Source organism: Miniopterus natalensis, chromosome 1 (assembly GCF_054644295.1).
Source record: "Miniopterus natalensis isolate mMinNat1 chromosome 1, mMinNat1.hap1, whole genome shotgun sequence".
Taxonomy (NCBI): domain Eukaryota; kingdom Metazoa; phylum Chordata; class Mammalia; order Chiroptera; family Miniopteridae; genus Miniopterus; species Miniopterus natalensis.
The window spans coordinates 20,767,734-20,782,735 of NC_142081.1; the positions used below are offsets into that span (position 1 = coordinate 20,767,734).

Consider the following 15,002-nt stretch of genomic DNA (forward strand, 5'->3'; position numbering starts at 1 on the left):
CCAGGGCCCAGTGGCTGCTACTCAACCTAGAATTGGGCCCAGCGTACAAAAAAGGATCTGCCCCGTCCCGCTGACACACAGACAGCTGCTACTTCACTTTGGGCTTTAGGCATTTCTTTTGGGACTTGGCGGTTTGGGATTTTCTACTCCTGTTTTTCTCTAATCATTTCTGCCCCATCTGTGGCCGCATTTACTTTGGGGGGATGTGTGTGCCTCTGCCCTAACACCTGGCTGAGCGGTGGCTGCCTTTTCCAGCTCCTGCATGGAGCAGCCCTGTCACTCAGCTGCAGATCTTCCTGATAGGGCCTGTATCATGAATGCCACTGCTGCCCAGCCCCAGGCCTTTCCACAATCCTGTGGTCCTCTGTGGTTCTGAATGTGTTTCTGCATCCGTAAACACATACGTGTCACGAGTGGTATTGGCATCATGTCCGTGTGTGCGTGCGCGTACAGCCTGGCAGCTGTTTCCAGTGACCTCTGTGGTTTCCCACGGAGAGAGGCCCAGGCTGGCAACCCCTTCAGATGGCAGACTGACGCCACAGTCCAGACGGGGCTTTCCTGGGGCAGGGAGGCTTGACCAGAGCTGAATAAAACCAGTGCTGACTGGCCTCTGCCAAGTAACAGCCCGGATCAGGACGGCCACCCTGCTCAACAGAGCTCCCTGTGGCTGGCTAAGCACTCAGCCTGCAAACCCTCAGGCACTGGGACCAAGAAGACCATGGAATGAACATGACTCCAGCGCCACCCAGAGGGAACACCCATGTGAAGGGGGGACAAAGATGACAGGGTCCCGGTCCTGAAAGCTCCCCCTCGGGCCTTTGGTTCTCACCTTGTCTCATCTCCCCACGGACACCGTGGCCCTCAGAGCACACTGCTCCCCATTCAACCCCAGGCCCATGTTGGGCTTTGGTAAACACTTTTAACTCAGCACCCAGAAACAAGCAGGTGCATCCCCACTTCCTGCTCTCAGCTTCTCCATGTGGGTGGGAGCCAGGGTCCCCTCAAACAGGTAACATGAGGAGGTGCTGAAGCATTCCACTACCGTTCTTCCTCCTTACATTCTCATGAGCATTTTCAGGGCCCCAAACTCCCAGCCTGCGACGCAGGCTAGGCCAATCCGAGTGCACGCGACCAGCCACTGTGCCATCCTCTGCCCTCTCCCTGGCCACCTGCCCATTCCTACCTATGTCTGTTGCAGCGGACAAGGCTGTGTCCATGCATCAGGGGCTATGCTACCGGTCACTGGGGCCCAGCACCTGCACCCTGCCTCTGACCCAGAGGATCACCAAGCAAATATGCTGCTGCAGCCGAGTGGGCAAAGCATGGGGCAGCAAGTGTGAGAAATGCCCCCTGCCTGGCACAGGTAACCCTCGGTCCCCCTCTCAGCTTCTTCCAAGCCTGTGGCCATTTTCCCCCTCCTAGACCTAACCTCAAGCCAGAAAGCCCTAGTCTTCCTTCCTGCTCAGCTCCTTAACCCAGCCTGGAGTCCCTCCCTCCATGTTGCTGCAGCAGCCTTGTCCCTCAAAGGGAGGGGAGGGAGGTCCCTGGGTTCCTGCAGGAACAGCATCTCTCAGCATGCCTCTGACCATTGACCTTGCAGAGGCCTTCAGGGAGATCTGCCCTGCTGGCCATGGCTACACCTACTCAAGCTCAGACATCCGCCTGACTATGAGGAAAGCCGAGGAGGAGGAACTGGCCAGGCCCTCAAGGGAGCAAGGGCAGAAGAGCAGTGGGACTCTGCCCAGGCCAGCGGAGAGGCAGCCACTCCGGGCGGCCACCAGCACCTGGCTGGAGGCCGGGACCACTCCTGACAAGGGTATCTGGGCTGGGGGAGATGCCTGAGGGGTTCCCCTTTCCCCTTGGGTTACAACTCCTTGGACAGCCACCGGGAGTTTATCCTGGGTTCATGGCATCCATCTCTGGAGCCTTAGAAAAGGAAGTTTGGAGGAGCAGCACCCAGCCCTGGGAACCTGCTCCCCTGGCCTGGCATGACGGGAAGGCCTCGCCCCCTTCCTCTCCCGTATGGGGTCAAGAGGTACCCACATTCCAGAGGGTTGCTAATGGAGGTGGGAGAGGTCACCAGCAGCCCCCACCCCAGCTGCTCAGGCCTTTCCATCCCCTGCCCCTGGCCATGCAGCTTCTGAGACTGGTGCTGGCTGCAAGGCCTAAAGAGCTGGCAGGTGGATCCTGGGGAATCTAGATCTCCAACCCTGGCATTAGAGTCACAGCACTAACTCCAGCTCAGCTGCCTTAGGCCCAGGAGGCATGGGGCTGGGAGGAGACTGGGCCTGAGGCACCCCTGGCAGGCTCCCTGGGAAACCATGCAGAAGGCATGCCCAGGTTACTGGTAACCCAGAGTGCAGGAGGCGAAGGACATATTAGGACCAGGAGAACTATGTGATGGTCAAAATTGCTCTAGGGATCCAGAACAGACAGATAGGGAAGTCAGGACAGAGCCCCAGTCATCATGGGAACTGGACACCGGCCAAGCAAGAGCAACTCCTCTCCTTACTAGAACTGTTGTTCCCCTGGCCTGTAGCCCAGGGCAAGGGGTAGAATGACCTGGTGTGACTGGTAGGCTTGGGAGGGAGGAGGTGAGAGTGCAAGGAGGAAGATTACAGCTAAGACAGGGTGGACTGGCCCAGGTAAGGTAGGACTTCTGTCACAAGAGACCTCCTCCTATTGGCTCTCAGCTAACAGAGAAGGGACAGGAGAGACCTTCATCTAGTAGTGGAGTTAGTGCACATGAGCTGACACATGGGTCTTCGATCAGATGAGGTCGTGGATGAGACATGACATGTGAATGCTTCTCCAGGAGCTCCATACCCCTAAGGAGCTAGGGCTGGGAACAGGGCACTGTTCCAAAGTCAGAAAGCTGGGCTTCTGCTTCCTCTACTATAAAATGGACATGAACGCCTACCCTGCTGCCTCCCAAGGTCCATGAGATGTTGATGTTCATGCAGAGCTCTGTAAACTGTAAAGCTCTTTGCAAACAGGGGAAGAATGCTGACGTGAGTACCAGATTCCCAGCTTTGGCTCTGTGTCCAGGAAGCTAGGTAGCCTTGGACAAGTGGCCATGTCTGCAAGCTTCGGTCTCCTCCCCTGTGAAATGGAGGGTGAGGCTGGATGAGCTCTAAGACCCGATGGGCTCACAGATTCTCTGGCTCTCTCTGGGGCCAGGTCAAGTCTCAGGAGGCTAGGAGGCAGAGGGGTGACCCACCCTAGGCTCCCCCCTGGGTCTCGGGGTTAGAATAGCAGGGAGGAGGGAAAGGCCACTTCCAGCATCTCTGGAGGGAGCACTGTTCCTGGTGGGAAGGCAGGTGGCCAGGGGTTGGTGCCCACCTGCTCCCCCTCCCCTCTGCCCCCTACAGGAGACACCACAGGAAGACCAACGCCACCACTGCCTGGGCAGGGGATTCCAGAGTCCCGGGAAGAAGAGCAAGTTACCACCCCCACCAACGTGCTGGTGACCCTGGGTCCCCCAGGTACTGCAGCCAGCCCTGTGAGGGGTGACTGCGCAGAGCTGACTCTGGGGCTTCTCAACCAGATGAACGAACTCTGCAGTGAACTCTGACCCCAGCTCAGTGCCCTGGCCTCATCTCACAGAGACCACAGGGTTACCTAGTGAGCCAGGAGTCCCGACTGGAGCATGGGTCCAACTAGGAAGGGGAAAGGAAAGAACACCTTGGGGGAGGGTCTTACTCAGAGGCCTCCCAGGAGAATCCAGGGGCCTCTAGAGGAAGGGGAGCACGTGGAGCCTCCGGAAGCCTGTTGACCCTGAGTCATCTGAGTGCCTGGCAGTGGCAGCCTCCTGCCCACGGGGAGGGCCGACTTTCGGGAAGGTCTAGTTCTCAAGATTGTTTAACTGCCGGGGAGCCTGTGCTCCCCCCTCCACCCCACCAGCTACAGTGGTGAGGGGGTGCAGGGTGGGGAGATTCCTGGCAAATCCACCTTGCTCTGGAATGTGCCCTTCTTAAGGCTCACTGTTTGGGCACTTGGTTCAAGAGAAGCAGGGCCGGTGTTACCTGCTCTTCCCTGGGCACATGTGCCCTCACACGTGCCCCAACCAGGGCTTGCTGATCTCCTGACCTCACAGATCGAGGACACCTTGGTGGAGAGGGGTCTTTCTGGATTTCCTCTGGCAAAAGGAGAGACCCCGCAGCCTGGTGGAACAGTCCAGAGAATGTGGGGTGGGGGCTGGGTTTGTCTTCCTGGGCTTGAACCAGGGCATCCGCTGCCCCCTCCCAGGACCTCTCCTCTAGGCTCAGCAACTGCTCCTCATCTCCCCTCCACCTGGCAGGCAGCATGAGCTGGGGTAAGGGGCTCAGCTTAGGAGTCTGAGCCTCTGACAAGGAAAGTGGGCCTGGAGGCAGAGGAAGAGGGGCAGGAGTGGTCCCGGCCAGGCTCAGCAGCAGCTCTAAGTGGGACAAAACCACCACCAAAATCTCCCCCAACCACCACCAATAGCCTTTTGCCTGATCCCCCGTCTTCCTAGCCATCCCCCATCCTCATTCCTCTGGAAGGACATTTAGAACCTGGCTGGAGTCCCCATGAGTCCCCAGGCTGACACTTGGAGCCAGGCCAGTGACAGGATAGCCTTGCAAACAGGCCAGTGTGCATGTTCAATTCAGTCCAGTTTAGCAAATGCTGTGAAACCCCACTGAGCACCCTCACAGGCCATATCCCAAACCATTCCCTTGGGGAAGGGCAGGGAGCTCAGGGTGTGTGGGCTTCCCACTAAGACATCCGGGTGGACACAGAGGCTGAAAACATCATTATTCATCCAGCCAATGATTTGTCCATTCAGCATGTGCTGAGTGCTGGGCACTTTTCTAATATCAAGGACACAGTTTAAAAAGCTAGTCTCTGCCCTCTATGCAGCCTCAGCCCTGAGTCCTGGTGAGTCTTCAAACTGTTTCCGAATTCAGTGTCTGTCTCCTCACTTTTTACCCCATTACCACCACCTAAAATGGTCCTTATTTAAATTATTTCATCAGGTTGCTAAGGGCCCCCAGTGCCCCCCACCCATCTCTCTGAGCACAGTGGCATGGCAAGATGAGTGGTCTTTCTGAGACAGCTCTGATCACACCCCCTTGCTTACATGTCTCAATGTGGCATTCAAGGCCCTACTTAGTTGGCCCCAGCCCCTCTCCCATCTTCCCCTGGCAGTTCTCCCCAAGCACCCTGCTCACCAGATCTATCTGTCTGTCTGTCTAAGGGAAACTGGGCAGGATTTGCCAGGGAAGGGAATCACTGGGTACTGTGGTGAGAGCCATGCCCGTATTCAGGGTAAGGTCAGGCGGGAGATCTCAGCAGGGCCAGCCCTGCTGTGACTCAGGACATGGGTCATTGGAATCTACTTGGTCTCAGTCAGAGCGATGCACTCCTGTGAGCTCCCTCCTGGTAGGGCTCAAGGCCCTTGGAGGAGGTGCCAAGAGGGGGCCCAACTAAGGGTCAGATGAGGTTTCTGTGAGTCTTTTGAGGCCCCTGTGTCCTGCCTCCCCCACTCCTCCCACCAGCTCCACTGCCTTTGCCAACACCCTACCCCCCATAACCTCTGCTTTGCTCTGTCTCCCACAGATATTGACAGATGTGCCGCTGGAGCCACCAACATCTGTGGCCCTGGAACCTGTGTGAACCTCCCAGATGGATACAGATGCATCTGTAGCCCCGGCTACCGGCTGCACCCCAGCCAGGCCTACTGCACGGGTACTTACCCAGGGGTCCTGGCTCGCTCAGTGTCTGGGGTAGATGAGAGCAGGGCTGCTAGGGGACAGAGTCAAGGGTCCAGGCAGCAGAAGGTCCAAGCAGTGCTGTGTGATTTGTGGGTTAAGAAGGAGTGCAGTCCCTGTGGACAAAGCTGACCTTAACCTTGGGGAGACCAATCTCTGGGAGCAGCATCTGATGAGTCTCCAGGACTCCAAGAGAGTGGGAAGCCATCCCAGGGACCCAGACCAGTGCCTGGAGCCCTCGGCTGTGAGTTCAGCCCACCCCTCAAACGGGCCATCTTGCTGCCTACAGAGTGGACCAAGTTTTGCCCTTGTTGTAAATGTCTCTACCAGGGCCATCATCAAGTGTGGGCCTGATCCCTACAAAGAAGGCACATACACTGTAGGGCAGGGAGGAAGTGGGGGACAGCCTCCCCAGGCCCTTGGTGCCTGAGTGGGCCCTATGGACTGACTTCATGGCTCCCAGCCTTAGAAATATTTCATCTTTCTGGCTTCCTCTGCTCTCTTATCCCCTCCTTGCCCCACAGCACCATCCCCTGTCCAGCCCTTAGCAGGGGCAGGTTGTAGGCAGGTGCCCAAAGAAAGGCCTCCCTGACCTCCCTCCCCACCTTCCTCTGCTCAGATGACAATGAATGTCTGAGGGACCCCTGCGTGGGAAAAGGGCGCTGCGTCAACCATGTGGGCTCCTACTCCTGCCTCTGCTACCCTGGCTACACACCGGCCACCTCGGGGACCACGCAGGAATGCCAAGGTAAGCCCTTGCCCTTGGGAGGGGCACAAGACCCCACGGAGAGGGCTGAAGTGGAAGAAGATCCAGGCGTCCTCAGCGCTCAGCCACAGCTCTGCAGTGTGGGGAGTTCAGGGGCCCAGGGAACCAAGACCAGAGCTCTGAGCTGGACTGGGGAGGAAGCCCACCGACCCTGGCACCGAACTCGAGAGGCATGAGTCCAAAAAGCAGCAACATTCCCAAAAGCTTCAGGGCACTGCGGCTAAAGCCAAGAGTGTGAGGGTCCAGGGTGACCCGAAATCTGAGTGACAGGGAGCTGCTTTCATTTTGGGTAAGGAGGGCAACCCATGAGGACACCATCTAGGACTCCTGGCAGACTGGGGAGAAAACATGCCTTTGGGAGAGGAGAGGAGAGGAGCACAGGTCCTCGGCAGCTTGGTGCTTGCAAGGCTTTGAGCTTCCCAAGGAAGCCGTGTATGGGTGAGGATGCTTCCGACACAAACCCTACACAAATCCTTTAATATGCAGCAGTTATATTGTGATAGACACACTGTTACAGAAGAGCTCCCAGAGAATATGATGCAGCACTTTCCAAGCTGGGGCTTAAGATCCATAACCCAATTGGATCCTTCACCTGGAGAATGGCACTGCCTTCTTGGGGCTCGCATTGTGGTTCTGACCGAGGCAGCCCAGCAGGCGCTCGAGGGCCCCTCCAGGAAGCTGTATACCCTCCCATTGCCAGGGTCCCCAAGGATCTGGTCTGTAGAGACCAAGGCTGCCCAGGTCCCCTCACCTGATTGTCGGGGAAGGGGAGTAGAGGGGACAAACCACTTCCCTAATTGAAGAGTGGGAGACTTGAGGGCATCATTCATTCAGCACTCAAGCATCGAGCACCTATGTGCCAAGAGCTGTGTGAGCTCTGAGGACAGTGTGATGAGTGAGATGTGAATGGTGGGTCCAGGGGATGAGTAAACAATTGGTTCTATATGGAAGAATGCGGGAAGGTTTCCCCATGAGGGTGTTTGAGCTGGGGCAGAATTGGAGCTACCTTTTAATGAGCACTTAGTACAAGCTGGTGCTGTCCTAAGCACTTTATTTATGAAGCTCATCATCCCAAGCCCATGCAATAGAAATCTTTATGCCCATTTTATAGTTTAGCAAACTGAGGCTCAAGAGGTGAATTGAAACACCCAGGGACCTCACACCTAGTTGTGGCAGAGCTTTGTGTCTAACCACACACTCCCTTACACGCGAAGTGAAGGACTGGAGAGAGAAGAGGGTATTCCAGGGAAAGGGAACCATTTCTGCAGGGAGCAGAGTAGTGAACAGGCCTGGCATGCTCCAGGGATAATGATAAACCCAGTGTGACTGGAACATGGGGCATGCGGAGGAAGTGGCAGGGGCGTAGCCAGTTGCGAAGTATCTTGAGTGCCAGGCTGAAGTGTTTGGATGCTGTCCCACAGGCAGTGGCAGCCAGTAGAGATCTGTAAGCAGAGGTTGACAATTCGGTCAGTTGGCTTTCAGGGACATGACTCAGGCAACGGTACTCCAAACAAGCTGGAGTTGGCGAGGGGAGAGGCTGGGGGCAAGGGGCTTCTCTGGGCTTCGAGGCCTTGGCGGGTGCTGTGGGCCAGAGGCACTGCTCTTTGCAGGCCCAGCCCTGGGTGCTGGCCTGGGACCAGCAGTGGCTGCTGCAGGGAATGGTGTCGCCAGGACTGGCCCAGACAAGGAGTTTTGCTGTGTGCCGGCCTGGGTGTCCGGGATGTCTCTGCCAGACCCCACAGTGGGGGGGGGGGGAGCTCAAGGTCAGCTGTCAGTACTTCTCCCAGTGGGGCCTGGCTGCCACCTAATGCGGCCTTATCGAGCAAAACATCCATGTTCTAAATTTCACCAGGCTTGTGAAACAATATCTCATTATTTTAAATATTTACTTTGTGAGTTATTTCATTAATTTACACTTTCTAGAATTCAGATAATATAAGCTTAATTGAGTAACATAAATTACCTGGCTATTAAGTATTTAAAATAAGTTACTTTACGGATGAGCTTCTTTTCGTAGGCTAGCCTTCGGGTTTCCTTACCTGGAATGGCTTGTTCCCGTCTTTCGCTCAGTTTTCCAGTGGCGGTTGCCGCGCTTCCCTGTGGCTCTTTTGCAGTTTTTATATTCCAGACTCGCCTGGGCTTGGGTGCTGCAACTCTCCCACTTTGTCCTCTGTGCATTATCCTTATTCACAGGCCCTTCTTTTTACAGAAATCCTTAATTCTGATGTATTGAAATTCACCTTTTTGCCCAATTTTTATGCTTTTGGGGCTTAAGCCACAGAGCTGTCCTCCTACATGTTCTTTCAGGAAAGGTATAGTTTCACCTTCCGTGGCATGTTTAACTCACCCGGAGCCCACCTTGCATGTGTGTTAAGACCCGGGCTTTTTTTCCATTTCCATTTCTCTCCAGAGAGCACATCAGTGTTCCCAGCCTCATCTATCAGACAGTCATCCTGGCCCCACCAGCTTGTGGGTCCGTTATCAAGTCCCCACACGTGGCTCTGCCTCTGAGTTCCCTTTTCTCTTCCATTGGGATTAGAGCTTCTAAAGGGAGGACTAGTTATTTCAGAATTGCCTGGAGAGTTACTAAAATGCAGGTCCCTGGGCCCGTCCAGTAAGGCTGGGTCAGAACCTCCAGAGTGGGCCCGGGAGCAGGCATTTTACACCTTCTGCCGGTGACTCTGCTGTGCGCTGGTGCTATGAAGCACCGCTCAGAGGAAAACACTGTCCATAAGCAAATGATGATTATTCCGTTCATGCTGTATATGCACTTTTTGGGGTTCTGTGTTGGGCACTTGGGGTCACTAGGATAGTAGGACATATTCTTGGCAATCGGGGAGAAAAAAGCAAGTAAATGAACAGTTACGGTTAGGGGTGAGTCCTAAGGGAATGCTGGGAAGGGGCATGTGGGTTAGAGGGGAGCAGTCAGACTGGGAGAGGAGCAGGAGACAGCCAGGCCAGGGGGTGGGAAGCTACTCCAGGCAGGGAATCAGCATGTGCAGAAGCTCAGAAGCAGGTCCTATGTAGCTGAGGCCAGGAGGTGTGTGGGAGGCAGGAACCGAGGTGAGGGACTTAAACGGGGCAGCGCATGGAAGATCTTACCTGCCGGGCGGAGGAGCTTGGATTTTATGGGGTAGGTTTAATGCTACAATAATAATAGCTAACATCTCTTCAGTGCCTACTTTGTGCCAGGCAGGCCCTGAGCTAAACTCTTCACCTGGATTGTCTCATTTAATCTATGAAGGACTCTGTGAAGTGTTTGAATCAGTGCTGGGGGTGGGGGCAAAGGTGAATCCTCCTTTAATTAGACTGTGGGGCAGAGAATGGGAGGTGGCCAGAGAGACATAGAGTTAATCAAATGAGCCAGTCTTTGAAATGGGAGTAGAACTCTGCTGGCCATCAAACCAAGCAGAGGCATTCGTGTGAACAAAGGCTTAGAGGCTGGACCAGAGGGGATCATCAAATACAGGCTGAGCAGTGGGGAACCCTGGTAGGGGTTAAGCAAGGGAGTAGCATGACCAGGGTTGGGCTTTGGAGCCATCATGGGGCACCAATATGCTTTGGGACATGGGAATAAGCCTCACTGATAGTTCCTCAGCTGCCTAACATTCTGCCTCTCACTTGCTGCTTAATCCCAACCTTTAAGGAGGCCTGTTAAGAACTCTAGGACTAGACCAACACAAGGGCTATACTGGGGTCAGGAGGGGGACTTTGTTAGCTTCCTCAGATCATGCCCTATGGACTGCCACCTGATCTCAAGACCAGCCCTTGCACTGTGGTGAGGAGACAGCTGTGAAAGTCCCCATGGGCCCCCAAAGTAGCCTCCCTACTGATGGGAGAATAGAACTCGGGGGTTTGAGCTAGGCCAGTCTCAAACCTGGCATAGAAGTCCCCTGCCAATCATGGCCACAGCAAAGACGTCTTCCCCTCCTGGGCCTCAGCATAGGTATCCTTGTCCTTGGCCTCTGAAGGGAATGTCCCCAGGACCCTCTGCAGGGCTGGCTCCAACTCAGGTCTTTTCCGTGTGTTTGCAGACATAGATGAGTGTGAGCAGCCAGGGGCGTGCCGCGGGGGCCGGTGCACCAACACAGAGGGCTCCTACCACTGCGAGTGTGATCAGGGCTACGTCATGGTCAGGAAGGGACACTGCCAAGGTAAGGAACTGGATGCCACCCCACCACCTCCTGTTCTCTCCCCATGAACTGATTGTCCAAATCCCCTTTCAGCTTGTCCCTGATTGGGCCCTTGATGCCAAGCCCACTCCTATGGACAGAGACCTATCTGGGAACATCTGAGCCCTTCCTTCCCCTCAGTGATATTTTGGCATCCTATCTGCCCTCGGAGTAAGGAACATAAGCAACTTTGTGTACATGAGACCCTGGAACATCCCTGCATACACCTGTGGCCCTCACTTTGAGTCATAGAACTCTCCTTGTATGGAGAGGAGGAATCGATCTACCTGGGAGGCACCAGGGACCTCAATCTTGGCCTCCTTGCTAAAGAATTTAGGCTGTGAGCTCCTTAGAACTGGACCATATCCTAGATGACCCATGATAATTGTCTATGTGTTGGACACCCCCAACAAATTTTAATTGAATGAATGAATGAATGAATGAATGAATGAATGAATGAATGAGCTGCTATCCTTTCTCCCTTTCCTAGGTCAAAAGGTGGCTATGATATTGCCAACTGGCTTGAACCTGCCACTATTGTGCTACCTCCTGGCAGCTCTGCCACCACCACCTCCCTGCCAGGCTGGGGTGTCAAATGCTTGCAAGAGGCCTGGGTTATGTGCTCTCAAGACTGGCTGAGACAGGAATAAATGAGGGTAATTCAAGGCTCTCTCAGAGAGAAATCATGCCCCAGATCCGAGGTTAGGCCCAGCCTGCTCCCAGCCTCCAGGTTTTTCCTGACCAGGACTTGCCTGGATTTAGAGGGTTGTGGTGATAAGGGATTAGCTTGTGTGCCTTGTGAAGGAGAGCCCCCTTCCCAATGCCATGACCACAGAAACAAAGTCCAGAGTCCTAGAAGTTCCTAGCAAAGGCAAGAGGCAGCTGGGGTTGTAGGGTGGAAAACTCTGTCTGCACGCCCCCACATGGCACCTTCCCTTCTCAATGCCTCCTGCTTGGTGCTCCCCCTTTAAAACTCAAGTCTGTATGATCAAAGCCAGGACCCCTTGTTTTCATTAGCATGATGGAGAATGAAGGGAGTTAGCATTTGATAGGTACCTACCATGTGCCAGGCACTGTGCCAGATACCTGATAGATTGCCTCCTTTAAGCATTGTTATGAATTTGACCTTAAACTTCATTAAAAAGAAAAACAAAACTAAAGGAAATGAACCAAGCAAACATCAGGACATTAAGAAGATCAGATTTGGCCCTGACTGGGTAGCTCAGTTGGTTAGAGAATAGTCCCAATACGCCAAGGTTGCTGGTTCAAACCCCAGTCAGGGCACATATAAGAATCAACCAATGAATGCATAAGTAGAACAAATCGATGTTTCCTTCTCTCTCTCTCTCTCCCCCTCCCTCAAATAAATTTTTTTTAAAAAGATCAGATTTATGCTAACCAGTCCATGTTAAGGGCACAGGCTCTGGTGGAGACAGGCCTGGGTTTGGCTCATGTCTCAGTGTCTGAAAATGGAAACAATCATGCCCATCTCAGAGGCTCTTGTGAGGACCAAATAAACCATACAATGTGCACACGCAGACCCTCCGTGAACACGGGGAAGTGTTACTATCTGGGAGCCCTATTCTTTTTTGCATCTAGATTCCCCCTGACCCCACGCCCCAGACCATGCCTCTGGGTTGCCCCCTCCCCTTCCGGAGTAAAGATTCCAGACACACACCTCAGCTGGGAGGTCAGGCTGAGTTCCTGGCCCAGGGCAGACCCTGAGGCTGTTGAAAGAAAGACGGATGTAGCCTGCACACTTCTCCAGGTTTCCATCAGTAACCACAGACCAGGCCCACCACCCAAGGAGCCCAGTCAATTTTCTCTCCCTCTTTCTTCTTTTTCCAACTAAGAAACCACTCTCTGCACTTAAACTCAGGGTCTCTGCCGAAAGGCCTGAGTGGTCTGGGCAGCAGCCCATCCAAAGTCTCAATGGCATGTCTATTGAACCAGGACTCTGAGTTCCTGTGGAAAGGGGTTAGATTCCCCTGCAGACTGCCAGGGCTTTGCTGCCCCCTACCCACATCCAAGGTCACCTGAGCTTCTGGCCCCTGACTGAGCACCCTCCCCACCCTATGCCCTCACAAGGAACAGAGGCGGGCGCCCTTCTGTTTCCTAGTGCAAAGTCTGCCGTGCTGGTGGAGAAGCTCTGAATTCTCCCAGTAGACAGCAGGCTGGCAAGCTGGTGCCTGGAGTGACTGTTTCCATGGGTCTTCTAGGGTTTCTTCAGCATCCTCATACCAAGAGGGTGTGAAGTTTTAACACATTGTTTGCAGGTAGTTTTTATCGCGCGCTCTACTACCAGTCAACTTAAAACGTATAAATACGTTTCCCACATACAATGTGTTAATCTCATTGTTTGATCCACAAACATTTGCTGAGTTTCACCTGTGTCCCAGCCATGGGCTCAGAATATAGCAGTAAGAATGATAGCTCCCACCTTCATGACCAGGGTGAAACCTACCAAAATATACCATAATCTTGAATTAAAATTCAAACCCTAGACTAGGCAGAAAAACCCGGCTCCACTCCAGGCACCAAAGGGTTGGTGGAACAGCCTCAGTAAATCTGGTGACAATGGGAGAGCTAGTGCTTTCAACAGGGACTGGTTAGATGTGGCACCACTTCATGCACAATCTTTATCTGGCTTCTTATGATTCGTTGGCTAATGGCTCCCATTGAGAAGAGGCCTTCCCTGTGTCTGGGGGAGACTAAGGGCTGCTTTGCTCTTCTGCCCTCATCTTCTGGTCTATTGCACTTGCTAATAGACCTCTCCGGTGTGATCATTGCTGGCTGGGGCCCTGAGGAAGGAAGGCAGCAGTGGCCTCCCAGGGCAGACTAAGTTATGCTGCACTAATGAACAACCCCAATCTTAGTGACTTAGAACACAGCAAACTATTTTTTGAATTTTTATAAGAGTTTATCTGAGCCAAACTGAAGACATTCTGGGAGCAAGGTCTCAAATGCTCCCAGGACACAGCAAACTTTCTATCTGACCAATGCCACATGCCCATCGCGGGTCAGCTTGGCATCCCGTCCCCCATTTCCTAGCTCTAGAACCAGGCTAAAGGAATAGCCGGTGTCTTGAATGTGGCCAGAAGGTGTCATTATAGAGCAGAAGAACACTGCAGCATGGCACACAATTAAACGCTTTGGTCCATAAATCACACACGTCTAGTCCCCTGGCCCCGCCCAACCACAAGGGGCCAGGAGGCAGGCACAAACCCATCATGACCCAAAAGAGCTAGAATATTTAGTGAACAGCAGTGGGACCACAGTCTCCTAATCCCTAGCATAAGACACTTCATGCACCACCTCCACGGATATGCCCAGATAATTTGGGACAGGACAGACCTCAGGCAGATCTCATCCTCCTATACTTCCTGATCCCTGCAGGCAAGTCCAAAGACTTCATTTCTCCTCAGTGTCATCTGAGAGGAGGCTCCCTGCCTGTTCCTTGCCCTTTGCTTCATCCCCGAAGTCTTGCCTTCCTGAAGCAAGGACCTCCGCTCAAGTGGTGGCCTTAGACCCTTCATTCCCCCCATCTGTCTCATCCTCTCCATCTCTGTCTCTACAGAACCCTTAGAATAGTTTAGCTTGGTGTCACCACACCCAACTAGGGGCTGCCCTCTTTCCAGAGATGAGCCTTATCTCGGTGTCCCCAAGATTGCACAGGAGTTCTGAGTGTCTCCTTGCAGACACCCACCTGACTATCTACCTACCCTGTGAATGCCTTTCTCTTCTCTGGGAACCTCAGGCTGAAATTTTGGCCTTGAGAGGGCCCTGATTTCCTGGGGCAGGAGGCTTTGATCTATCCTATCTCCTGCAAGCCAAACCAACTCAGGGGAGACTCATTTTCACCCTCTACTGCAGGGCCCATGTCCTGTTCTGTAATGACATCTTCTGCCTTTGGTCCCTTGGCAGAAAGCCTGTGTTCTGAGCCTTGACCCTGCCTCCGGTGTTTCCTCCATGGGGCTGAGTAGGTCTTCCTTCTGAGCCATAGGGCCTCTGAATCTGCATAAGCAGGTAGACTTCCTCCAAGACAATGGCAGTTACACATTTAGGGAGAGGAAACCCTCCTGTTTCTTCTGGAGCTCAGTCTGTGTGTCATGATGTCAAGACCAGGAGCCTTGACACTGGGCTGGGGGAGCTTTGTGTTCTCCTGCAGGCCCAACCCCGAGTTCTGTCCCTGTGCTAGGACCTTCCTAACTCAGCCCCATCCCCTGGGGCCTGGGGTATGGGCTCCCTGAGATGTCAGATCACATCAGAAAGAGCCCTGTGTGCAGTTCCTGGGAGCAAGATCTCCACCCTCCTCCTTGTCACTCTCCCAGG

The 15,002-nt window shown here is 53.9% G+C and overlaps 1 protein-coding gene across 1 annotated transcript in view; it reads left to right on the forward strand.

The window, feature by feature from the left end:
- Positions 1-15,002, forward strand: part of LTBP2 (latent transforming growth factor beta binding protein 2) — an 86,227-nt gene that overhangs the window by 58,040 nt on the left and 13,185 nt on the right. The window contains exons 11-16 of the mRNA XM_087819169.1: positions 1,199-1,363; positions 1,601-1,816; positions 3,372-3,485; positions 5,581-5,709; positions 6,352-6,480; positions 10,533-10,652. Of these exons, the coding sequence (XP_087675295.1) occupies positions 1,199-1,363; positions 1,601-1,816; positions 3,372-3,485; positions 5,581-5,709; positions 6,352-6,480; positions 10,533-10,652 (873 nt within the window). The remainder of the gene's footprint in view (positions 1-1,198; positions 1,364-1,600; positions 1,817-3,371; positions 3,486-5,580; positions 5,710-6,351; positions 6,481-10,532; positions 10,653-15,002) is intronic.